This window comes from Anabrus simplex, chromosome 4, assembly GCF_040414725.1.
Source record: "Anabrus simplex isolate iqAnaSimp1 chromosome 4, ASM4041472v1, whole genome shotgun sequence".
Classification (NCBI taxonomy): Eukaryota; Metazoa; Arthropoda; class Insecta; order Orthoptera; family Tettigoniidae; genus Anabrus; species Anabrus simplex.
Genome location: NC_090268.1, coordinates 392,736,303 through 392,760,563, shown reverse-complemented (window position 1 = coordinate 392,760,563; position 24,261 = coordinate 392,736,303). Strand labels below are relative to the sequence as shown.

The 24,261-nt window shown below is 40.4% G+C and overlaps 1 protein-coding gene across 1 annotated transcript in view; it reads right to left on the bottom strand.

The window, feature by feature from the left end:
* LOC136872028 (probable cytochrome P450 49a1) overlaps window positions 1-23,594 on the bottom strand; it is a 29,076-nt gene extending 5,482 nt beyond the window's left edge. The window contains exons 1-10 of the mRNA XM_068227302.1: window positions 23,472-23,594; window positions 18,037-18,228; window positions 16,372-16,505; window positions 14,284-14,396; window positions 13,711-13,827; window positions 10,437-10,513; window positions 9,813-10,014; window positions 7,520-7,682; window positions 5,378-5,547; window positions 2,454-2,532 (exon numbers count right to left, since the gene is read on the bottom strand). Of these exons, the coding sequence (XP_068083403.1) occupies window positions 2,454-2,532; window positions 5,378-5,547; window positions 7,520-7,682; window positions 9,813-10,014; window positions 10,437-10,513; window positions 13,711-13,827; window positions 14,284-14,396; window positions 16,372-16,505; window positions 18,037-18,223 (1,242 nt within the window). The 5' untranslated portion in view covers window positions 18,224-18,228; window positions 23,472-23,594. The remainder of the gene's footprint in view (window positions 1-2,453; window positions 2,533-5,377; window positions 5,548-7,519; window positions 7,683-9,812; window positions 10,015-10,436; window positions 10,514-13,710; window positions 13,828-14,283; window positions 14,397-16,371; window positions 16,506-18,036; window positions 18,229-23,471) is intronic.
* Between the last annotated feature and the right edge of the window lie 667 nt (window positions 23,595-24,261).

Genomic DNA, 24,261 nt, shown 5'->3' with positions numbered 1-24,261 from the left:
GGCCGACAACCCTCTCAACTTCTCCGGACATCTCTTTCACTGTAACAAATCTCCTGGCCTGAGAGACATCACCATTTAGGAGGCCCGCCTTCCCCTTCAAGGGAGGAATGAAAACCTTTTAGTAATAGTAATAGTAGTAGGCGACGGAGTCTCCACAGACAGATATCACCATAAAGTGGAATCATCTCGCCCCCACCTTTACAAGCCATCCGTCGAGAGCGCTGACTCATCTTCGATAATCATGCCAACATTTAGTGCACCGTCAAGACCACTCCACACCTAGATATACCAACACGCATCCCCCCATCCGATCCTACCACCGCCATTCCTGTGGAGGCGATCCCGCAGCGTATTCTCGCCGCTGCTGATGCCGCCCTGCACCTCCTCAGAATCAACCGGAATTCATTGCCCCTGTCAGGATCATTCATCCACCACCATAACCTATCCAGTCCCTTTTTTGAATCGCTTTGTCACTATTTCGTTACTAAATATTCACCCTTACAACCCACCCTTAGTTCTAGCTGGCTAACAAGCCGCAGCAAATCATACTTTCAATCCTCACTTTCTAACCACCCATTCTGACCTAAATTCGCACTTCAAATTTACTTTGGGAACTCTTATTTGAACACATTCACAGCCTCCTCTGCTCTAGCAACAGCTTCATAGAATCGCATACTCTCCGATCTTTGCAATCGAGCTGCATCCTATTAAACGTAGGCTTACCGGTAGAGTTAGCCGTGCAGTTAGGGGCGCGCGGCTGTGAGCTTGCATTCGGGAGACAGTGTGTTCGAACCCCACTGTCGGCAGCCCTGAAGATGGGTTTCCGGGGGTTTCCCAATTTCACACCAGGAACATGCTGGGGCTGTACCTTAATTAAGTCCACGGCCGCTTCCTTCCCATTCCTAGACCTTTTCTATCCCATCATCGCCATAAAACCTATCTGTATCGGTGTGACATAAATCAAATTGTACAATACGTCCTGGAAACATGGACCATCAGAATGTCTGAGAAATAGCATTTGAGATGTGATGCTAGCGACGTACAGAAAAAGAAAATGGAATGAAGACTTTTTTAATTTTGAAATTTATAGTGTTGGTACTAGATCCACTATATGGATCTTCCACCAGCCACATTATCTGAGGATATCGTCGGCTTACTTCTAAAACCTCGTATGTTACAATGTTCTTCTTACCCACTATATTCGTTAACAATGGTCACGCCTCCCAGCCACATATTTATATGCAATCCATCAGAACCTTTTTGGTAGAGTTCATTTTCCTATGCTAACGTGTTAAGGAAAATGGACCTCACCATAAAGTATTGTAGGGATGTTGTTTTCAAGGCGAATTTAAGCACTCCTACAGTTTGATGTATTTAAAGTTCATTTTCCTTTACACCTGACCATAGGAAAATGAACACAACGAAAAATGTTCTGATGGATTGTACATCCGTATGTGGCTGGGAGGCGTGACCAGTCTTAAGGAAGAAAATGGATAGGAAGTGCATTGGGAGATACGAGGTTTCAGAAGTAAGCCATCGATATACTGTACTTGGGTGCCTCATGTCAGTATTAACGGTGTCCAACTACATCAACGGTGGTTGTACACGAGGTCTTCATTCATCAACGTAAAGGTGGTATGCACTGTTGGTGGCAGTGTCAGTTGCTTTTCTTACGACATGTACATTCCAATCAAGTCTTCACTCACGTACATTTCTTGTGAACTAGTGCCACCTCGATCCGACATCCTATTGTAGTGCTGCAAACATGGCCACGTAGAGAAATTTCCATTGTCTTGCGTAACGTACTCATTTCCACGGTATGAAAAATATCCAGCTCCTTTCTAGGTGTCCCAACACTTGGTGCTGTCAATTGAAACTAATCTTACCACTATCTCATAAAACTAGGACTTAATACGCATTGAGATTTGTCTTTTCCAAAGGGTATGTATGACCTCCCTCCATCGCATTCTTGTTGTGGTGATTCCTACGTCTGATTCCCTACTCAGATAGATATCGTTACGTAGGAAAGACCCTAGATAACCGGTTGTGTCTCCATTCTTCAAGACAATTCTGTTCTGCCAAAAGTCGGATGTTTGAAAGTAAGCCGAATTCCCGTTAAGGCTAACAGGATCGAGTGGATGAGTCCTAAGAGGAGGTCAATATCCCCCCCCCCTCCGATAGATAGAGGAAATGTTGATAAAATCTCACTGAGCGTGGCAACTGTATTTAAGTAAAATGGGTTTCTCTTCCAAGTAAGGAGATTCAGCAATTTTTTCTGGCGTTAAAAAAATCGCCCGACATTGACTGGGAGATTATAGGGTTGCTTCGTAAAACTTTGGAAAACATGAATCAAGTGACAAATTCAATATTCTCCTACGGCCCAATATATGTGTGTTGCAGTAAGAAGGCTACATTCTATGGGAAGTATGAAATGACTATGTTTTTGAACTTACCCCTTTCGGAATTAGGTAGTTGCCGATGACAATGTCCGCGGGCGTTTCTCTGAAGTGAACTGGCGCTATGGGTGCAATTCTGTAAGATACAATAGTACATCAACATTAGGCATATGTAATAGTAATTCAAGATGAATGCAGAACTATATATTTTTTTACACTAATAGCCTGTTACATTATGCGATATGTGTTATGGCTGTGAATTTATATCATTCAGGTCATTCAAATATTACTAAATGTTAATGTTATATTCTGATGCTCCAACGTTTTTTTTAAGTATCCACATCTATATAACTAAAACCGTAACGACCTTGTGTCTGTACATTGACTATTTTGGCGAAATTTTCATTCAGTTATCCTTTTCAGATGTGATAATGATCATCTGCATATTTTCTAGCTTTGGTGTCTGTCTGTCTGTTTGTTTGTTTGTTTGTTTGTTTCTTTGTCTGTTTGTCTCTTTGTTTATCAGAGCTCTTATAATTTGAAAACTACTAAATAGTTTTCTACCAAACTTCGTATTTAGAATCCACATGTCCTTGGGTAGGTTTGGGGCCAATATTGTATCAATCCCTGAATTGTGAGCGAGTTTATACGAAACCGAAACCGTGATTTTCCACTCCCACAAAATATAAACAACCGATGGATATCAATTTCCAAAACTTTTTTCTCATGTGCATAATTTCGATACGAGGATTAATAAGGGAGATATCATCAACGGACCCTTTTTCAGTACAAGTCCCACCGGACTTAAGAGCGGGTGCGTGCAAAGCTTATTTCTTATAACTTGAAAACTATTCGAGATATTTCGACCAAACTTCATATTTAGCATCCACCTGTCCGAAGGTAGGTTTTAGGTACATACCATGCCAAATTCCCGAAATTGACTGGGGGTTTATAGGGAACGGAAATAGAGATATTACTCTCCCACAATATATACCAGACGTACCTGACTGGAAATAGACCATCCTTGATAAAATTCCATTTCTAAACTTTTTCCTCATGTGAATTTTTTCGATAGGAGGATTAATAAGGGAGATATCATGAAAGGTCGGTTTTGCAGGCTAAGTCCGGCGGACATAGCCGAAAAGGTGTTGTACGTGGAGCAGATTCCGTATCTGTATAAATAAAATCATAACGACCGTGTGTCTGTACATTGAGCCTTATAGCGAAGTTTTCGTCCAGTTATCCGTTTCAGGTGTAATAATAACCATCTGCATATATTTTGTCTTTGATGTCGGTTTGTCTGTTTGTTTATCTGAGATCCTATAACTTGAAAACTACTGGATATATTTATATCGAACGTCATATTGAGAATCCACCTGTCCCTGGGTAGGTTTTAGGACCAATATTGGTTCTAAATTCCTGAACTGACTGGGGGTTTATACGAAACCGGTACCGTTATTTTGCACTCCCACAAAATATACACAACTAAACTTAGTGGAAATCTATCTGCCTTAATGGAAATAAAATTTTAAGTCCTTTTTCTCATTTGCATCATTTCGATACGAGGGTTAATAAGGGAGATATCATTAAGGGATCATTTTTTCGGTCTGTGTGCGAGTGGACTTAGCCTAAAAACGCGTGCGTGTAAAGCATATTTTTATAACTGCAAAACTACTGCAAATATTTCATATTTAGCATACCCCTGTCCAAAGGTAGGGTTTTAGGTCGATAGCATTTCAAAGTCCCGGAGTGGTCTGGGGTTTTATAGGAGACCGAAACAATGACTTTACTCTCCCACAAAATATGCCAAACCAACCTGGTTGGGAATCGACCAACCTTGACGAAAATTCATTTCTAATTTTTTTTTTCTCATGTACACTTTTTCGATAGGATGATTAATAAGGGAGCTAATATTAACGGACGGTTTTACTGGCTAAGTCCAGTGGACATAGTTCAAAAGGTGTATGTGGAGCACATTCCTTATCTTTATAAATAAAATCGTAAAGATCGTGTGTCTTTACATTGACTAAATTGGTGAAATTTTCGTTCAGTCATCCGTATCAGGTGTAATAAAGACCATCTGCATAAGTTTGGGTTTGAGGTCTGTTTGTCTTTTTGTTTGTTTGATTCTTTGTATGAGATCTTATAACTTGAAAACTACTGGATATATTTCTACCAAACTTCGTATTTAGAATCCACCAGTCCTTGGTACGGCTTTAGGTTCCATACTATTTTTAATCCCTGAAGTGAAAGGCGCTTTATACGAAACCTAAGCCGTGATTTTGCACTCCCACAAAATACACACAACCAAACTTAATGGAATTCAACATGCTGCCAAGCCACAAGGAGGTGGGTTACAGGGTTTAGGAAAAAAGCCATTTTACTCTTTTGGATAGAAAGTGAGGGTTTCGTCGACGATTGGTTTCATGTGTGTTCAACCACAGCGCTACTCCCGGTTTCAGATGAACAACAGTATATAACCGAGAAGTATGGAGAATTACGCGAAACTTCAGACCAGGAACTGTATTGTTCATTAAACTCTGCGATCATCCTCATCCTGTCTCCACTTTATTGAGGTTTGTCGTACTTCACGTTAGACTACTTTCACCTGCTTTTGTTGAAAAATATCAGTTTTAACATGCCGTATTAAACGTTTGAATACAGGGATGTAACTTCGCATAAGTTCATGAAGGAAACTATTTCCAATTCCCGTGCGAAGAACGGGTACGTATGTTAATAAATAAGTAAATAAATAAATAAATAAATAAATAAATAAATAAATAAATAAATAAATAAATAAATAAATAAATAAATAAATAGTATATGTATCACGCATTTGTATTTAACTTACACTATTCTAAATTGAAATAACCGTATAATAATAATAATAATAATAATAATAATAATAATAATAATAATAATAATAATAATAATAATAATAATAATAATAATAATAATAATAATAATAATAATAATAATACCTCGATGTTTCCTTAAGACATGCTCTAAGGTACTTCATGTCTTCTAAATTATTCGCCGTGATTTGCTGATCTTTACTCGGCAGTACTCTTTTAAGTTCTTCAAAAAGAATCTCCTGTTTGTCTTGGTGCCTTGACAGAAAATGAACTGTTTTTGCAGTTAAGTGACTTGTCTGAAACAGAAAAGAGTTTACATATTTTTACTATTTACTTTATTGCACACTTTTAGATTCTTTCTCTCCAGTTAAAGTGGCATTATATAAATACTCACTTCCGTATTATAAAACCCGGTGACTGGTATTAATTTCATCCAGAATAATCTGATGTTATGTTACAAAATAATAAAAGACTTCATTTACAGATTACTGAGGATGTGTATTCTTCTAGAGCATGGATGGCAAACCTTATCCGACTAGCATGTCAGTTAAGGTCTTGCTTATTACACTTTACTCTTTAGTGAGCCACAGGTTATTTACCTATAATATCATTATAAAACCCCTCGTCTGACTTCATTTTAGGTATTATATTGCATTACACATAAATACATTAAAATGAATGTTTCATAATTTCATTTCGAAAATATCACTGAAAATTATATTTTTAAAAGCAGGAAAATTTTAAGAATAAGGTGTGTTTTTTGCTTTAACTAATTAAAATAAAAAACTATGCCCATAGAATTCATTTATATATACTTTATTCAAGCGTAATGTTAAAAACGTCAAACTATGGTAGTATGCTGTGCGGTGTGGCAGAGAGGTCGTGTCATAGGTTCGCTATCCCTGTTCTCCTTCAAAATTCGGGAAACCTTTCCTGAAATAAACGATTCCTTTGCATTACTTTCTATTCGTAACCACTTTCCTGTACGGGAGTGATGTCTGGGTTGACTCGGCATATCTTACTCATAGTATGAAAGTAACAGACATGCAGTTAGCGAGAATGATTTCTGGTTCAAGTTGTTGGAACCGATCGCAGGATGACATTCAGAACGAGGAGATAAGGGCTAAGGTAGTAATGAGTTCAAGAGACGAAGATGTGCGTATAAACCGGCTTCGGTGGTGGAGTCATGTGAGCTAGATAGAGGAGGATGGGTTACATAGGAGAATAATAGACTCGACCATGGAGGGTAAGAGAAACAGAAGTAAACCAAGACGACGATGATTAGGCTCAGATTTTAATGACGCAAGGATGAGAGGTGAATTACTAAACGATGCCGCAGAGGACGTTGGAAATAGAGTATCGTAGGCTCGCATAATCCATTAATAAAATCTTGCAGACTGAACACCGAAAGACATAACAGCCTCTGATGAAGATAATAATGCTATTTGCTTTACCTCCCACTAACTATTTTCGCGGTTTTCGAAGACGCCGTAGTGCCAGAATTTAGTCCCGGAGGAGTTCTTTTACCTGCATGTAAATCCACCGACTCGAGGCCGACGTATTTCTGCACCTTCAAATACCACTTGACTGAGCCAGGAAAACTTTTCCTGAATTAAACGATTCCTTTACAATGGGTACTTTACATTCGGAACTAATTTCTTGTACAGGAGTGAAGTCTGGGTTGGTTTAGGATATCTTACTCATAATTTGGAAGTAACAGACATGTAGTTAGCGAGAATGATTTCTGGTGCAAGTAGTTGACACCTGCTTAGTTGGAGTCATGAGGCCATGATTTCTTTTTCTAAGATTTGACTAGTATTTATTCAAGTATAATAGTAAGTCCTGTAGTTCATGCAAATCATTGAGAGTCTTAGCCAGCCTAAGAGACTGCTGTATACTCAGGTATTCTGAATATATTGATTTGTTTCGTGGTCAGTATCCTTAGTCTCGACCGTATGAGCCACTCAGCCCGGTTGCTAACATTTCGAACCCATATTGACAGAAAATTTTATTTATTTTGTTTTTAGTGTCAATGACTGACTGAAGTGTTGTCTGATATAAGAAAATGTGAACCTTGCCGAGTAATAAAACTAAGGATACTGACCACGAAACAAATCAATATATTCAGAATACCTGAGTACACAGCAGTCTCTTAGGCTGGCTAAGGCTCTCAATGATTTGCATGAACTACAGGACTTACTATTATACTTGAATAAATACTAGTCAAATCTTGAAAAAGAAGAAATCATTTGCACAATCCTGTCTTACCGTGTCTACTCCGCCAAGCATCATATCGAGTGCCATAACGCACGCGATCATAGGGTCTTCATTCTTGATGAGAAGAGTCTCCAGCACACTCATATCCTTTTGAGCGTCTGGTGACCTCTGCATTATTCTGTTCTGGGCTTGTTTAATGTACTTTATGGCCACTCTGAAAAGAAGAAGTACAATTGTAAGATTTCTGATTGTAGTCCGAAAGTATCCTTAACTGGGCACAAATGCTGCATAAATTTATTTTTGGTACTGTATCATTGGCATATATTTTGTCACTGGAGGGAAATATGTACATAGGTCTGTATGAATCGATGGATGCATAAGTAACATAAGTTCATTTTTTTGTCAGAGCAGCGTTAAGGGCAATCGAACATTCTCAAATAGTAGATGTATTCCTCAACACAAAAGTAGCATGAGACCTTTTATTTAAAATGGATGCATACATGCGATATATTTATTCTGTCCTTTATTTGTATTACTCCTTGTTAAAACGAGCAAATCTGCGGTCATTTGAGAGAGACGAATACCTAGACACAGCAAAGTATTGGAAAACATCTCTGAAACCGCCGATTCTTGCAAGACAGTCCTTTACCCTGAAAACAGCGTTATTCTTATTCTCCGCAGTTTTCCCATACATAATCTATTTCAACATTTTCTCCATCACTACACCTTCTTGAAGAATGACACAAAAATATACAGGCCAGTGGTACAATAAGGACTGACAGAATCAGCAGGGTCTGACTGGCTGTTAAAAGTAGTACTGATGTTCAATCAATCAATCAATCAATCAATCAATCAATCAATCAATCAATCAATCAATCAATCAATCAATCAATCAATCAATCAATCAATCAATCAATCAATCAATCAATCAATCAATCAATCAATCAATCAATCAATCAATCAATCAATCAATCAATCAATCAATCAATCAATCAATCAATCAATCAATCAATCAATCAATTCTGATCTGCATTTAGGGCAGTCACCGAGGTGGCAGATTCCCTATCTGTTGCTTTCCTAACCTTTTCTTAAATGATATGATGACTGCGACATATTGAAAGGAGTTGACCTTAACATGAAGGCTCGGCGGTATTTTGACTTCAGATCTACCTCTTCATATAGCGTATCAGTAACTACATAGAAATATAACAGTCCAGTTATCGTGGCAAACAACTACGACGCTAACACCACAACCGGTAAAGAGACACGTTATTCACAGGAGCAGGAGAAACGGATACAAATTGACCAACTGAGGTTCATTCACAGTTGTGACAAGCACATGCAGCGTACTGATGGAGTCAATTAGAACTTTTCTTTGCATCGGGTGTCGAACAGAGGAATGAAATGGTACTTTCCCACAATTGCGTCCTGTACTGATGTAGCCGGCGAAATGCTACAGTTATCCTAGAATCAAATCGCCGCTTAATTTCGATGAGAGGAAGGCCATCTAAAATTTCAGGAATTGATTTCAAGCTTGATATGATGGGACATTTTGTAGCAGACCTGCCAACACCTACAGATTCTGTAAAATAGCAGCAGATTCACAGCCATCACAGCAGGAAGATATCCACGATACAGTGAATGGGACGAGAGGTACCCCTTTCTGATTTATGTTTCATTCAGTATCAAACTAAAGCCTTAGTTAGAGCTCATTTATAATTGCAAAATTGCTGTTATTTCTACAAACAATTCAGAGCGTAAGCATACAGCTGACATTCTTCCAGAAACGTCATATCGTTTCCGAAAATCTATGAATAGAAATATTTCATTGTGTTCTTTTATGTGATTAAAATAATTTCTTGAAAAGTAAAATAAGTTTTCACAGGAAAATAATTCAGCCGTATCTGGGTTAGTAGGTAAAATTCACATTGGAGACATTATTCTACCCTTCATCAGGATATTTAAATATTTACTGGCTCTCAAACTTCACAAGGTCGAGCACCATAGCTTTTGAGTATTTGATTCATTGAATAAACCGTTCAAAATCTCTTATATAAATCTCAATATGACATTGCCAATATTCAATCAAGAATACAAATCAAGAAAGAAACAACTCAATTCAGTGACTCATGCATTTGCAAAAGAGCCTTGAGTCCGACTATTGTTTCTTTGCTGAAGGTTACTAAATCTGGCGAAAAGTAGAGCGTACTTCATGAAAATGGGTATTTCTCAGTGGTACTTGTCCGTTATTTTGAGAACATTTTTTATGTAGTGGATGACAGGACGAATTAATAATGACAATTTACGAATCTAGAAAGTAGAGAGGTGAAGGAATGCAACTTACTCGTTAAAGAGGTCCAGGGATTCTACCAGTTGTTTCCAGTACTTCCTCCTCTCGAACGGGAGAAGATAAGGTTGGATGTCGAGTTTGAATAATGCCTTCAATATAACGTGCACAGCGGAGATCATCCTCGCAGTTTCTGAGTCTGGTTTATGATTTGGCTGCAGACAACCCAGTCGGGTATCCAAAGCGATCAGGGATATTGCTGTTAATCATATAGAAATAACTCTGTAAATGTGTAAGGTAAATATACATACAGATTTACACATACGTGTTGAGTCTGTCTTCTATGAAAATTGGTAAGGAGGTGAGGGGGTCGATGAGACGGAGGATAGTATGTCAATATGGTCTAATATACTACAATGGTGTTTTAAATTGCAGTTTATGAAAGATGGAAGAGCACCTGCACCTGCATAGCAACGGAAGTCACTTCGACTACTGCTGTGAGGTTGTTTCTCGCCTGATCCAGTGTAGCACGAGGTGCACTCAGAGTGAACACGAAAAAGTCAATCACACACACATGCGCGTGAGCTATTCACATTTTACCCTTAAACTGTTTAAGTGTTGAGAGTTTCTGAGGACTGTTAGTTGTTCTAGCTGGTTGTATTGCATGAGAGGAATACTTACATTCTAATGCCCATCGAAGTATGTGCTCCAGGAAGTCATCAGGCAGCTGTCCTTTCTTGTCTCGTAGATCCTTCATTCTTTGCACCGGAAAGGAAAATATAATGTAGTTACTAGCAAGTAAAATATGACACACAATCCCTTTTGGAAAAGTGATAAATGTTATTATTTTCTATAAATGATTTTGTTTTCATTCAAAAAACTTCATAATTTTAAATATGTTCAGAGATGTATTTATTAATGACTAGGGACAGGATTGTTGAAAATACATATGCTCAAATGGAAATGCATGTTTTGTGGGTACATTGGATTTATTTCATATTCTAAACATAACAACGTATTTCAGCATATACGTTCAAATTAAGTATATACCGGTAATTTAAAACTTATCAAACAAAATTGGTTTCGCCTGCGTGTTGGACATCCCTTGAAAAAATTTTCTGATTATTATAACATAACGACAGTACTTTACGCAAGCACGATCGCTGGTTATATTTTTTTGCTATTTGTTTTACGCCGCACCGACACAGATAGGTCTTATGGCGACGATGGTACAGGAAAGGCCTGTGAGTTGGAAGGAAGCTTGCCGTGGCCTTCATTAAGGTACAGCCTCAACATTTGCCTGGTGTGAAAATAGGAAACTACGGAATACCATCTTCAGGGCTGCCGACAGTGGGGTTCGAACAGACTATCTCCCGGATGCGAGTCATAGCTCCGCGCTCCTAACTGCACGGTCAACTCGCCCGGTGCTGGTTATTTCAAGAAAGGTTTTTTTTTTTCTTGAGGAGTTTCTTCAGTTAGTGTGTTACATCATTCTTAGTCTGCATATCCTTTACTCAAAATGCCCCAAGAGAAGAGCAGCAGAAAATAATTATTAAATCTGTGAGCGTCAGGTAATAGTGACTATTCAACTGGTGGCGTTGTCACCTATTGTCAAGTATGTCCGAAGGAAGTGAAATGTGACAACGAAATTTCAATTTGAACAACGTGCAAAAATGAATTCACATACAACGGTAAAGTAGGGAAATAAGAACAACACACTATAATTACTTCTTACGCATGTAAAACAGAGGCCTTCACTTAATACAGATTCAGCCGATCTTTGTAAGGTTTTAGTATGCAGCAATATTCCGTGGAATACATTAAACAATCCAGTTCTACAATCATTCCTGAAGAAATAATGTGTAAACCAAAACATTCCATGGCTAATGAAGATACAGACGGTTAAACAGTACTCGAGTAGAATCAGCATGTCTTTGCCAGAAGAATGTTCGGATCCTTCGGTGCCGGTGTATAAATTTTGTCCCATCGATCGATGGTTAAAAACTATGACTAGCATCTGTCATATGTCATACCATTGCTGAAAATGTATTATGCTTCCCAGCATTAACGTGTCCTGGGTACCTTATTGACCCCTTAAGGTCAAAGTGCACTAAGTGTCAAACCACCTACGTTGGTCAAACTGGCAGGAGCTTTTCAATAGAAACGCTGGAGATATGGTATGGGGTTTTTGGACTTATGACCTGTCAAGGAAACAAGGTATTATTCTTTACTTTTTGTAGAAGTGAATAGAAACTAAGAAAAAATGCAACGAAAGAAATCAGAATAGAATGGAACATCATTATTCAACCTCTGGTTTTCCCCACCTGCTTTATTTCCGTTCTTTAGCTCAGTTCCACATTCGTCCTTGATACGTCTATGTCCTCTATGTTACTTGTCATGCACGCACGGTGTGATAGAACATCTTAATAGGAGCTTAATGATGTCGTCAACTCCCACTTGGAGCGCTGTGCCAGCATACAACGAGCCACCTGGTGACGAATGAGCGTACCATTGTAGCTCCAACTGTAATGCATTATTAAATTCAAACGTTCATTATTGTACAGGACTTCCTCGTGATTAGCCGAGATTTTCTTCTGAAGTCGCGGAGCAAAGCTTTCTGCAAAAGGTAAAGAGTTCCACCTTGTTTTCTGGACATGGCATAAGATGTGAAATTATCAGTGATAACAAAAATATTCTGAATAAAGTTGGTGAAAAGTGAACGATTCGATAAAATGTGAGCAGAAGGAGAGCTGGACACTCAAGACTTGTTCAGATTTTTGAGGCAGAAACTAGAGACGGCATGAATGTTCTGGGCAGGCCAATATATCACTATGACGAACATATTAGAGTAGATGTTGGTATTAAACAGTAAAGAGTTTAGATTGTTAGCAAAAAATTAGGGTGACATGGAGGAGAGCAACAAATAAATCCCTGGGCTGATGTAATAAAACTGCAAAACTTATTTCTTACCATAATTCAGTTCCTTATGTATATTTTAGTTATTAATTTGTGAAATACTTCATCTCATGCAGAGGCTGCCTTACGACGAAATATACTTTAATTTATTTTTGGAAGAGAAATAGATATACTAGAGAAATATTGATGGTAACCTATTTGTAACAATGATTTCTTAGAATTATCTTTCTTGCTAGTTGCTTTTACGTCGCACCGACACAGATACGTCCTATGGCGACGATGGGAGAGGAAAGGGCTAGGAGTGGGAAGGAAGCGGCCGTAGCCTTAATTAAGGTACAGCCACAGCATTTGCTTGGTGTGAAAATGGGAAACCACGGAAAACGATTTTCAGGGCTGCCGACAGTGGGGTTCGAACCTACTATCTCCCGAATACTGGATACTGGCCGCACTTAAGCGACTGCAGCTATCGAGCTCGGTCTTAGAATTATCAATGAAACCCTTAAGGTTATGATGGTAATCTTCCCTAACGTTGTAACTGGCAGAGAGATCAGTTTCCAAACATAGGCGGCATAAACGGGAATTTTTCCCCTCGCTCCAATAATCAGATCCACTATTTCGGTTTTCTCTAGCTGGTATTTCTCCCTGTAGTAAGGAGTCGTTGGTAGGTAAATATTACTCTTCTCGAGGTTGACATCCGACATCTTATGGCTCTCAAAGCGGACGGTGGGGTAGATGATATAAGCTCTCTTCTTATTCTTGAAGGCAATGATGTCGACCCTTCTATGGCTTCCATTGTCCGCTAAGCCATACATCTCTTCAAATACCTAGCAACAATGTTCTTTCAGCGTTGTCGCAATTAACGAGCGGTGTTATGATGACGCGTATTCCTTACAAGTTCACCATGAGAACAAGACCCTAGAACATGCGCATCACCCTCAGTCAATGCCGGATGCCTTACAAATATTTATTTAATAAGCCTTGGTAGTATAATTTGTTCCTCTCATATGAAGAACTGAAAATGACAACATTTTCAGCTTACCTCCCAATGAAGTCCTTAGCCACGCTGTCTATTGGTCCAACATATAACTTGGTGTTACGTGGTTGCATCATGGGCTGGTTAACTCTGGTTCTGAAGTCCTGCCAGTCCTTACCTTGGCTGTAACAATTAGGGCATTTCATTTCATGTCCATGAGAGATGACGATGATGATAGTAATAATGAAATGACTATGTCTATTTTACTTCGATGAACTATAGTCCTCAATATTTACATGAAATACAAACCGTTGAAACTGACATTTTAAAGTTCAAATACCGCACATTATTGGCCGGGAATTGAACCACGACTGCCTTTATGAGAAGCCAACGACAATATCACTGTGCACCCTGCTCCTTCATGACTCATTGACACAATATCCATTATCATCATGAAAAGCAGCAGCTTATTGTTATTTAACAGTTCTCATTAAGCACATTCTAACTGGCAGGTGATTCTCTAAAACTACAGACCAATCCTGTCATATTGAATACTTTACTTTTATCTATTGTAATATTTATAAAGTACAGTTTTTTGTGATTGAATGTTGCTGATGATAAATACAAATAACGACTTACGTAGTCAATGTTCCTTCAACTCCTTTAAAGAAATTGCGTCGCAGTTCACGTCGATATGTTCCAATTGATTCGAAGATGGTTCTCCTTGGCCATTGTCCTTCGTTTCTGAAAACCTGTAACAGAACGATTTTTATTATTGCATTTGATAAAGTACGTATTTCGTCTTAGGAACATTATAAAATTCCATTTAACAGTTGAAACTGTATGGCATTTTTTGTGGACAATGATTTCGCATATATAGTCCATAAAATTTAACAGAAATTGAACCTTAATTAGAAGAATAATATGTTGCTTTGAATTAAATATTTTGAATATGCTAACCCCTTGTACTAGAGAACCCGCAGGAGATGAAAAAGCAAGGGAAAAATATGCTTACAATTCTGCGGGACGATTGATCACGTTATCTGGTTGGTCGCGGGTGAGCACTACACACAGTATTGAATGAGGCGGTCTGCAGGTAATTATTTCAAACTACGTCTCTAACAGTGTGTGTTTATTGATTCTTTACATGGTAAAGGGGAGGTTGGTTGGGGATTCAGGGTTCTAGCTCAATAACGGTTGATTCCAAAAATATTTGCTGTTAAGTCTTCTGTCAGTATGTTGAAATCGAGGTGTGCTAAATTTCCAGAAAGACAGAAATACACACAAACTTTCAATGTAAGGGTTATTTGATATGAGAGTGGTGCCCACACCGCGACTAAGCGCGGGTCTAATATTCATCAACAATACACATTCGAAGTAATGTTCCACTTTCAATAGTCTGTATTTCATAGCTGATTTTAAATTATATTAAAGTTATTCCCAAACAGACATTACTTTTGTGTGGGAAATGCTAATTTCCACATCACACTCAATGCACCTATTTTTTTTTTTTTTTTTTTTTTTTGCATTCAACACAGTCTGCTATTAAGACCACGTCATTGTGATCTATGAACAATCACGGTGAAAAATTATATCCTTTTCTAACACTAGCTTGAACCAAATAGAACAAAACATTCTACCACCCATCCTTACTGTAGCAAGATTACAACATAAATGATTTAGATTTACAGAAGTCACATTCCCCTGACTTCATAATTCCGCAGTAAGTACAGCAAATTTTTCTTAGGTACGTTTTTCATCTACCTTCAGTAGATCTACGAATCATATCCATTCTTCAAATATTTCCCACATTAAGGAAATATTGTGTTGACTTCCCTTATGTGGTCTAAAACCTCACTGACTTTTATGCAGTTTACCCTACATTACTGATCACACCCTCTTTCGTAAAATGAATGGACACCTAACCTGGTGTTCTTATTAAAGAAATACTTCGATCGTTGTTGCAACCCTTCTCCTTCCCTTGTTTTAACATCGAACTCGAAAGTAACTCACTCAAATACATTTTTACTTATATTATAAGGAAAATAGGAGCCTCCGTGGCTCAGAGGGCAGCGCGTCGGCCTCTCACCGCTGGATACCGTGGTTCAAATCCCGGTCACTCCATGTGAGATTTGTGCTGGACAAAGCGGAGGCGGGACAGGTTTTTCTCCAGGTACTCCGGTTTTCCCTGTCATCTTTCATTCCAGCAACACTCTCCTTTATCATTTCATAGCATTTATCACTCATTAATAAATCACCTTGGGAGTGGCGACCCCACTGTAATAACAGCCTATATAGGTTTCATTCATCACATCCTTGACCCGGCCAATGACTGGAAAACAGGTTGTAGGTTTTCATTTTCAAATAAGGAAAGTGGATCTGCATTTATCAAATAACTCAGATAAAGATAGTTCAATAACGAGTTTAGGAATACCTGCGAATACTTTAAAATATTGGATCTAGTCCGTTGATGGATACAGGAAATTTGTAGCGAAGATATGCTCGTTCAAGAGAATCCGTGCTCTACAGTAGTAGAGCCATGTTGACAAAATTATCGGAGCTAAGACAGTCCAACCGAATATATTCAATAAAGGTGCAATCGCAAATTTATCGTGTAGGACTGCAATCTTAATTTTTCAAGAATGTCTATTTACCAATTTCAGACATATTGAAAACTCGAAAACACCTTACAAAGAAGCGTCACGTATGTCACATAATAAAACTCACCGTCTCAATATACTGTGGATCGAACAGGTAAACAGCATCTTTGCGACGTCTTATACCAGACAATCTGACAATCTTTCCGTATTTCTTGTAAAGTTCTTTTGTCAGCATGTTGAAATCGAGATGTGCTAAATTTCCTGAAAGACAGAAATATACACAAAAATTCAATGTATGGGTTATTTGATATGAGTAATGTAAAAACGTTCTCTGTGTCAAACAATAGAATGGAACCCAGGTATGCGAATATTTTGAAACATAAGATTCCAAAATCTACCTTAAAGCAGTGTTTCTCAAACAGTTTACCACTGGGTCTGACATGAAGAAATACCCTTCCCTACCTAATTTATTTATAAAAAATATTCTTCAAATCTTTTTCGCTGGCCTTCCGATCTTTATTTGGTGGGTTCGATCCCGGATCAGTTCGGTTTAATTCGAAGGTGCGCAAATGCGCAAGCCTCATATCGGTAGTCCTGACACGTAAAATAACTACTGCGGGGTAAAATTTCCGCCCCTCGGCGTTTCCGAAAAAATTAGTTTGTGAGACATAAAACCAATTATGATCTCCCAATTCATTTCTGTCTACGTTGCTTTTTTTAAATCAATAATTCTTTGTAGGTCAGTAACTCAAGGTACGGTAGAGACTGCAGCAGCCGTCGAAAGGAACCCACTGTCTCTCGAAAATGAACTTTATAAGGTGACGATATTATATTGCTCCAGGCTTTTTTTCTAAATTACCCGGTGTAGCACTAACGTAGATAAAATCCAGCTTTATGATCGCATGATCCATAGGAACTAATTTATGCATATTTAATCCCTGGCCTGGCCGAGAATCGAAACCGCGGCCATCTGAATCTAAGAACAGGGTGGTGACTTTTCAGTCAAGGGGCCGGACTTAGCGTTCGGATGGTCCGACTGGATAAAAATTATTCCAAACCCGGTCATCTTATTACTCTTCATATTTTGTGATTTGGTGGTAGGAATCCGGACGTCCCTACCTATCATTACACTGTACAACAACAATTGTGCTCGGATCATTCGTCTCAGAATTCTAATTTGAAACGTCGGTATTGTCCTTCGTGGCGATTTCGGAATATAGCACCAAGCCTCGCAGATATACAGAAATATACGACTTGTGCATGCTGGGTAAAGTGAAGTGCCCGTTTGATGTTATTCGAGAGAATGTTTTACCTAACTGAGCGGGAGGGGGGGGAGGGGGGCTAATTCCCACGAACCTTTGACAACATTCGTTGACCAATAGCTTCCTTTGACGGGTTGAACTGTTACTGAAAACGGTATTAATTCGGACATTTCTGGCTTTACTCGCAAAATATTTTTTATACGATTTGTTTTACGTCGCACCGAGATGGATAGGCCTTATGGCGTCAATGGGATAGGAAAAGCCGAGGAGTAGGAAGGAAGAGGCCGTGGTCTTAATGAAGGTATAGCCCCAGCAATCGCCTGGTGTGAAAATGGAATACCACGAGAAATTTTTTTTGGGCTGCCGACAGTGGGGCTTGAACCCACTATCTCCCGGATGTAAGCTCACAACTGCACGCCCCTAATCACACGGCCAAATCGCCCGGAAGGTCAAAGAAATACAATCAGCATTCACATCAAGAATATTAGGCAGAGATAACATTTAGCTCACGGATACGTGAATATACTCACCAATTCCTGGGACGAACCTCCAATTGTTCCCAAACAACGGTAGTGGCTTGGGTCCTGGTATCTCATGGAAGGGCCTCACTTCTTTAAGATCATGTTGTACTGCAGATGCGCTGGTATATCTGTTAAGGGCTAGCACGCATGTCTCAGGATGTAGGCTCCCAATTTTCAAGATACCTTGGCGTATCATTTTATCTGAAAAGGTCAAGATGATCGATATTCAGTTTCTGATACTCTCAGTTGCTCAGTGGATGTGAGATATACTGTATGACGGACCCCACAGTTTGTTATGAAATTTCCACAGACCAGCTAGAAGGCACTGGTAGGATAAAGATGCTGATCTATGAACCGACCATAACTTATTGACGATGATGATATTCGTTGTTTAAAGGGACGTAAAGATAGGTCATTGGCATCTAGTGGTACGAGTTGCAACGAAAAGACACGAAAATTAAAACGTCAAATTGTTTCCACTGACTAAAATATAAAACGAATGATGATGATAGTCCGCCTCTGTGGTGTAGTGGTTAGTGTGATTAGCTGCCACCCCCAGAGGCCCGGGTTCGATTCCCGGCTCTGCCACGAAAATTTGAAAAGTGGTATGAGGGCTGGAACGGGGTCCACTCAGCCTCGGGAGGTCAACTGAGTAGAGGTGGGTTCGATTCCCACCTCAGCCATCCTGGAAGTGGTTTTCCGTGGTTTCCCACTTCTCCTCCAGGCGAATGCCGGGATGGTACTTAACGTAAGGCCACGGCCGCTTCCTTCCCTCTTCCTTGCCTATCCCTTCCAATCTTCCCATCCCTCCACAAGGCCCCTGTTCAGCATAGCAGGTGAGGCCGCCTGGGCGAGGTACTGGTCATACTGCCCAGTTGTATCCCCCGAGCAAGAGTCTGAAGCTCCAGGACACTGCCCTTGAGGCGGTAGAGGTGGGATCCCTCGCTCAGTCCGAGGGAAAAACCGAACCTGGAGGGTAAACAGATGATGATGATGATGATGATGATGATGATAAAGTTGCTATGAATTCAAAACAGTGAGTGGATCAGCTGCCTCTGTGGATCCGTGGTAGAGTGTCGGCTTCGGGATCCCAAGATAGCGGGTTCAAACCCGGCAGAGGTAGTCGGATTTTTGAAGGGTGGAAAAAAGTCCATTCGATACTCCATGTCGTACGATGTCGGCATGTAAAAGATCTCTGGTGATACATTTGGTGTTTACCCGACAAAATTCATTAAATCTCAGCCATAGACGTCCAAGAGAGATCCGGTTTACTCGGTCTGCCATCTAGTGGGCCTAGAGTAAAACGGAGCGTCGAAATTGACGAGCAGACAGCCAGATGGCGTCAAATCGAAATGTCTGCATACGGTAGCTGAGGCCATACGATTATTATTATTATTATTATTATTATTATTATTATTATTATAGTCAGTGGATCTAATTCACAATTCCTTATTTTCAGAGATGATGCTTGATGACAAAAGGCGTCCAAAATCCAGGTCACCGACCCCTCATAATAGTCATCACTGGTAAACCAGAACCATGGTGCTCCTCCTATAGTGGTACTAATCACAGGTAACGATGACTCATGGTGTGCCTCGCATGGCGGTACTAACTACATACAGTATAATGTAGGCCCATGGTATGTCAGGAAACCACTCATAGGTAACACAAACCCATGGTGTTTCGCCCATACGGGTACTATTCACAAGTAAGGCAGACCCATGGTGTTCCTCACATAATGTTACTACTCTCAGGTAACGTAGACCCGTTGTTTTCTTCACATAGTGGTACTACATCGTAATCACGGGCGACAGTCTAACCCGTGGTGTTTCTCGCATAGTGGTACTACTCTCAGGTAACGTAGACCCATTTTCTTCACATAGTGGTACTAATCACGGGCGACGGCCTAACCCGTGGTGTTTCTCACATGGTGGTACTAATCACAGGCAACGTACACCTATCGTGTTTCTCATAAAGTGGAATCGACAGGTGTAATGCACACGATGACACTTATGACAAGCAACGCCCAGACCTGTTGTGTTCCATGCAAATGCTACTGTTCCTTTGTACTGTAGACCCATGGTTTTCCTCGCAAGTAACATCGACCCATGATGTTCTGCACGTAATGGTGCTTATAACAAGTAGTCTCATGGTTCTAATATCATTATCCCTTAGGCGCCTCTTACGAATGGCAGGGTGTTCCGTGGTTGTATTCTTCGTCTGCAACTCCACCCATAGGGGGCCCTTAACTTATTATAAAGGTACATTTGGACTGGAGGGCTTCAAAGTTATAAGATGAATGGTAGGAGCCTGAGGGACTATTCCTCAATCATCGTAGATTTTTGGAAGTAGTTTCATTTAGACGTGCCAGAACTGTAAACTATTTCTTTATTAGCTTTACGAGGTCCCATTTCATTCCTCAGAAATCATTGCTAGATGCTGTAATTCTTTTAATTTAACGACTACATGAGAATAATCTAATCAACCAAATTATCGTTGTAATCCGAAATTATAGATTTCATTGTTGTTATGCTTTGTTTATCGTGGCAACCTTCAACTGAGGGAAGTTTTGCAATATTGTTTTAGTGGTGTAATCTCAATCAACAATGATAGGGTGTTAGGCGACGATGCGATAGGGAAGCGCCCGTGGCCATAATTATCTAATTGGTGTGAAAATGGGTAACCACAGAAAATCATTTCCATGGTTGTCGATGGTGGGGTCGAACTCACCATTTCCGGAATCCAGGCTCACAGATATACAGCAAAACATGAGCAGTTAACCAAACATCAATGATCCCTCGTGAGTAATAGGCCTACTATCGGATGGATAACTGGAAAAGGAAGTTGAACGGTGGGGTAAAATTGAACTTCTACCATTGAACACTTAAGGAGGTAGGGTGAGCATGTGACAATTCGAAAGATAAATTACTATATTTACTAAATATAAAACCAAACCCCATGGCGCAACAGTCCTGATGGGCCATTGACTACCTAGTGACTGATGCTCAAGCACAAGGCTTGCAGATTACGAGATGCAGTGTGGTCAGCACGACGAATCCTGTCGGCCTTAACTCTCGGCTTTCTGAACTGGGGACGCCAGTTCATCATCAGAGGGTTCCTCAATTCTAATCACGTAGGCTGAGTGGACCTCGAACCAACCCTCAGATCCAGGTATAAATCCCTGACCTAGCCGGGAAACGAATCCTGGGACTCCGGGTAAGAGGCAGTCACGTTACCACTACACTGCGGGGCCGGTTTGCTAATTATTAGCTGAAAGAAGTGCATGATGCGGCCGTTTCAAAACTCGTCTTATCATCCATAAGAGAAGCGGCCGTGGCCTACATTAAGGTACAGCCCTAGCATTTTCCTTGTGTGAAAACGGGAAACCGTATTCATGGCTACCGCCATTGGGGTTTGAAACCACTATCTCCAGAATGCAATCTCAGAGTTACGCATTGCCAATTGTCTCGGTTAATTGAGGAATTATAAATATGATTAGTAGAAGGCCAATAAATTACTAAGAAGTCAATGCTCCCTCCAAGCCATTTTTTTAATGGATAAGAGGTGGTTTGGTACAGACCGCCTCATATCTTCATCTTTATTCTACTATGCAGAATGCGGCGAAACATGGGCGTGGTCAATGTACGCTACGGACTTGCTTTCCTATTTCCTTTTCTTCTTAATCTGTTTGCCCTCCAGGTTTGGTTTTTTCCTCGGACTCAGCGAGGGATCCCACCTCTACCGCCTCAAGTTCATTATTCTGGAGGGCGAGGCTTTGGATCGAGGGATACAACTGGGGAGAATGATAAGTACCACGCCCAGGCGGCCTCACCTGTTATGCTAACAGGGGCCTTATCGGAGGATGGGAGGATTGTAAGGGATAGACGAAGAATAGGGAAGGAAGCGGCCGTGGCCTAAAGTTAGGTACCATCAGGGCATTTGACTGGAGGAGAAGTGTGAAAACACAGAAAACCACTTCGAGGATGGTTGAGAAAAAACCCCCTTCTACTCAGTTGACCTCCCGAGGCTGAGTGGACCCCGTTCCAGCCCTCGTACCACTTTTCAAATTTCGTGGCAGAGCCAGGAATCGAACCCGGGCCTCCGGGGGTGGCAGCTAATCACACTAACCACTACACCACAGAGACGGTCTACTTTCCTACTACAGAATGAAAAATACAGTTCTGTCAACTCACTTTGTTAGCTTCTCTACGGGCCCCTTCGATTTCTGTCACTACTATTAATTTTGTATAGACCAGAACAAAATCACGAATTGCTCAATTATTTCCAGTTAATATTCCTCACTTGGCTTTCAGTTTCGGGGTCTTCTGAAAATGAAAATCCACAGCCTATTTCCAGTCATTCGACCGGATCAGGAATGGCATGAATGAAGCCCCCATCTAGCGGCGACGATACGAAATGTGCCGGCTGCCGAAGCCTGTCTCACTCCTCTGGGGCAATGATAAATGACTGACAGATGATATGAAATGTTAATGGAGAGTGTTGCTGGAACGAAAGACGACAGGGAAAACCGGAGTACCTGGAGAAAAACCAGGGGCTGCCTGGCCGAGGTGGTAAAGGCGTGCTCGGTTCGCCCGGAAGGACGTGGGTTCGAATCCCCGTCAGGAAGTCGTAAAATTTAAGGAACGAGATTTCCACTTGCGGAGGTGCATATGGCCCTGAGGTGCACTCAGCCTACACCAAAAATGAGTACCAGGTTAATTCCTGTGGGCAAAGGCGGCCGGGCGTAGAGCTAACCACTCTACCCCATCACGTGCGGTGGTTAACAGTGGTGGAAGCCTTTACCTTCCACTCCTCCAAGGACCTTCATGGCCTGTACGGAGGCGACTTTGTCTTTGTCTGGAGAAAAACCTGTCTTGCCTCCGCTTTGTCCAGCACAAATCTCACATGGAGTGACAGGGATTTGAACCGCGGTGTCCAGCGGCGAGAGGCCGGCGCGCTGCCACCTGAGCCACGGAGGATTACTCGTGGTCTTCTACCAGATACAATGTACGGCTCCGTGGCTAAATGGTTAGCGTGCTGGCCTTTGGCCACAGGGGTCCCGGGTTCGATTCCCATCAGGGACAGGAATTTTAACCATAATTGTTTACTTTCGCTGGCACGAGGGCTGGGTGTATGTGTCGCCTTCATCATCATTTAGTCCTCATCACGACGCGCAAGTCGCCTACTGGCGTCAGATCAACAGACCTGCATCTGCCGAACCGAACATTTCCTCATACGCCATTTCATTGCATACAAGCCTTAAATTCTCTTAAAACAATAAACACTGGTTTCATGCTACTCTGTCCAAACATATGACATAGTTATTATTCTTTTAAGTGAAATGAACTAAACCAATTAATCGATATACTACAATCCGATTGAATGTGGAAAAATTATACTACAACTTATTATCAATGGAATCGATTTAAAGATGGTAACCTTACCTCAAACTTCTATTTCAGTTCAAATTACAATCGTTCTGAGACTGAACGGTACCTATGACTTGCACTGACTGATGTTGAAACTTGTCTGCGGCTAGCCTGAAATATTACACAGTAGTGCCGCGCTTATCAGCAGAGTGCAGCTCGTCAACAGATGACGTGAGGCAATCGAAATCTGCTGTAAGGTCACGAAAGTTCCAACTTTGTTTTGAGTGAATATCAGTTCCTCAGTATCTTCAGACATCTTGCACGTGCAGAGCTGACTTTGACTAGTCCACTCTACAAAATACATTGTTCAGTAAATACTCAAGATTACCCTTCTACTTCTCCTTGTTAGCATTGTATTACTCACAACCAAACCATTGTAATATGAGTAAATCGTACACGTAGGTCCGCAGGATGGGACTGGCATTGAAAACTGAGCCAAAGACGGTTTCATAGGCAACTCTTCTAAAACCCACATAACACAGTGAATGGTGGGAACAGGAGAATTACAGAATTTTAGAATCTAATTAGTCCAAACTAAATGAGAAAAATCATGATGAATATAAGGGAAAATGTCAGTTTACTTATGATTTATTCGTTCATTTTTAAGAGATAATCTCTATATATTTATGTTGTTTACCACTTGGCATTCCAGCTCCTTGCTTGAATTGTCAGCGTATTAGCCTCCGGTTCGGAGGGGTCCCGGGTTGGTTTCCTGGTTGGGTCTGGATATTACTCTCATGTGGCTTGTTCGCAACATGGCCAAATTACATTACTATTACAATATAGTCTGCATATAGATAACATG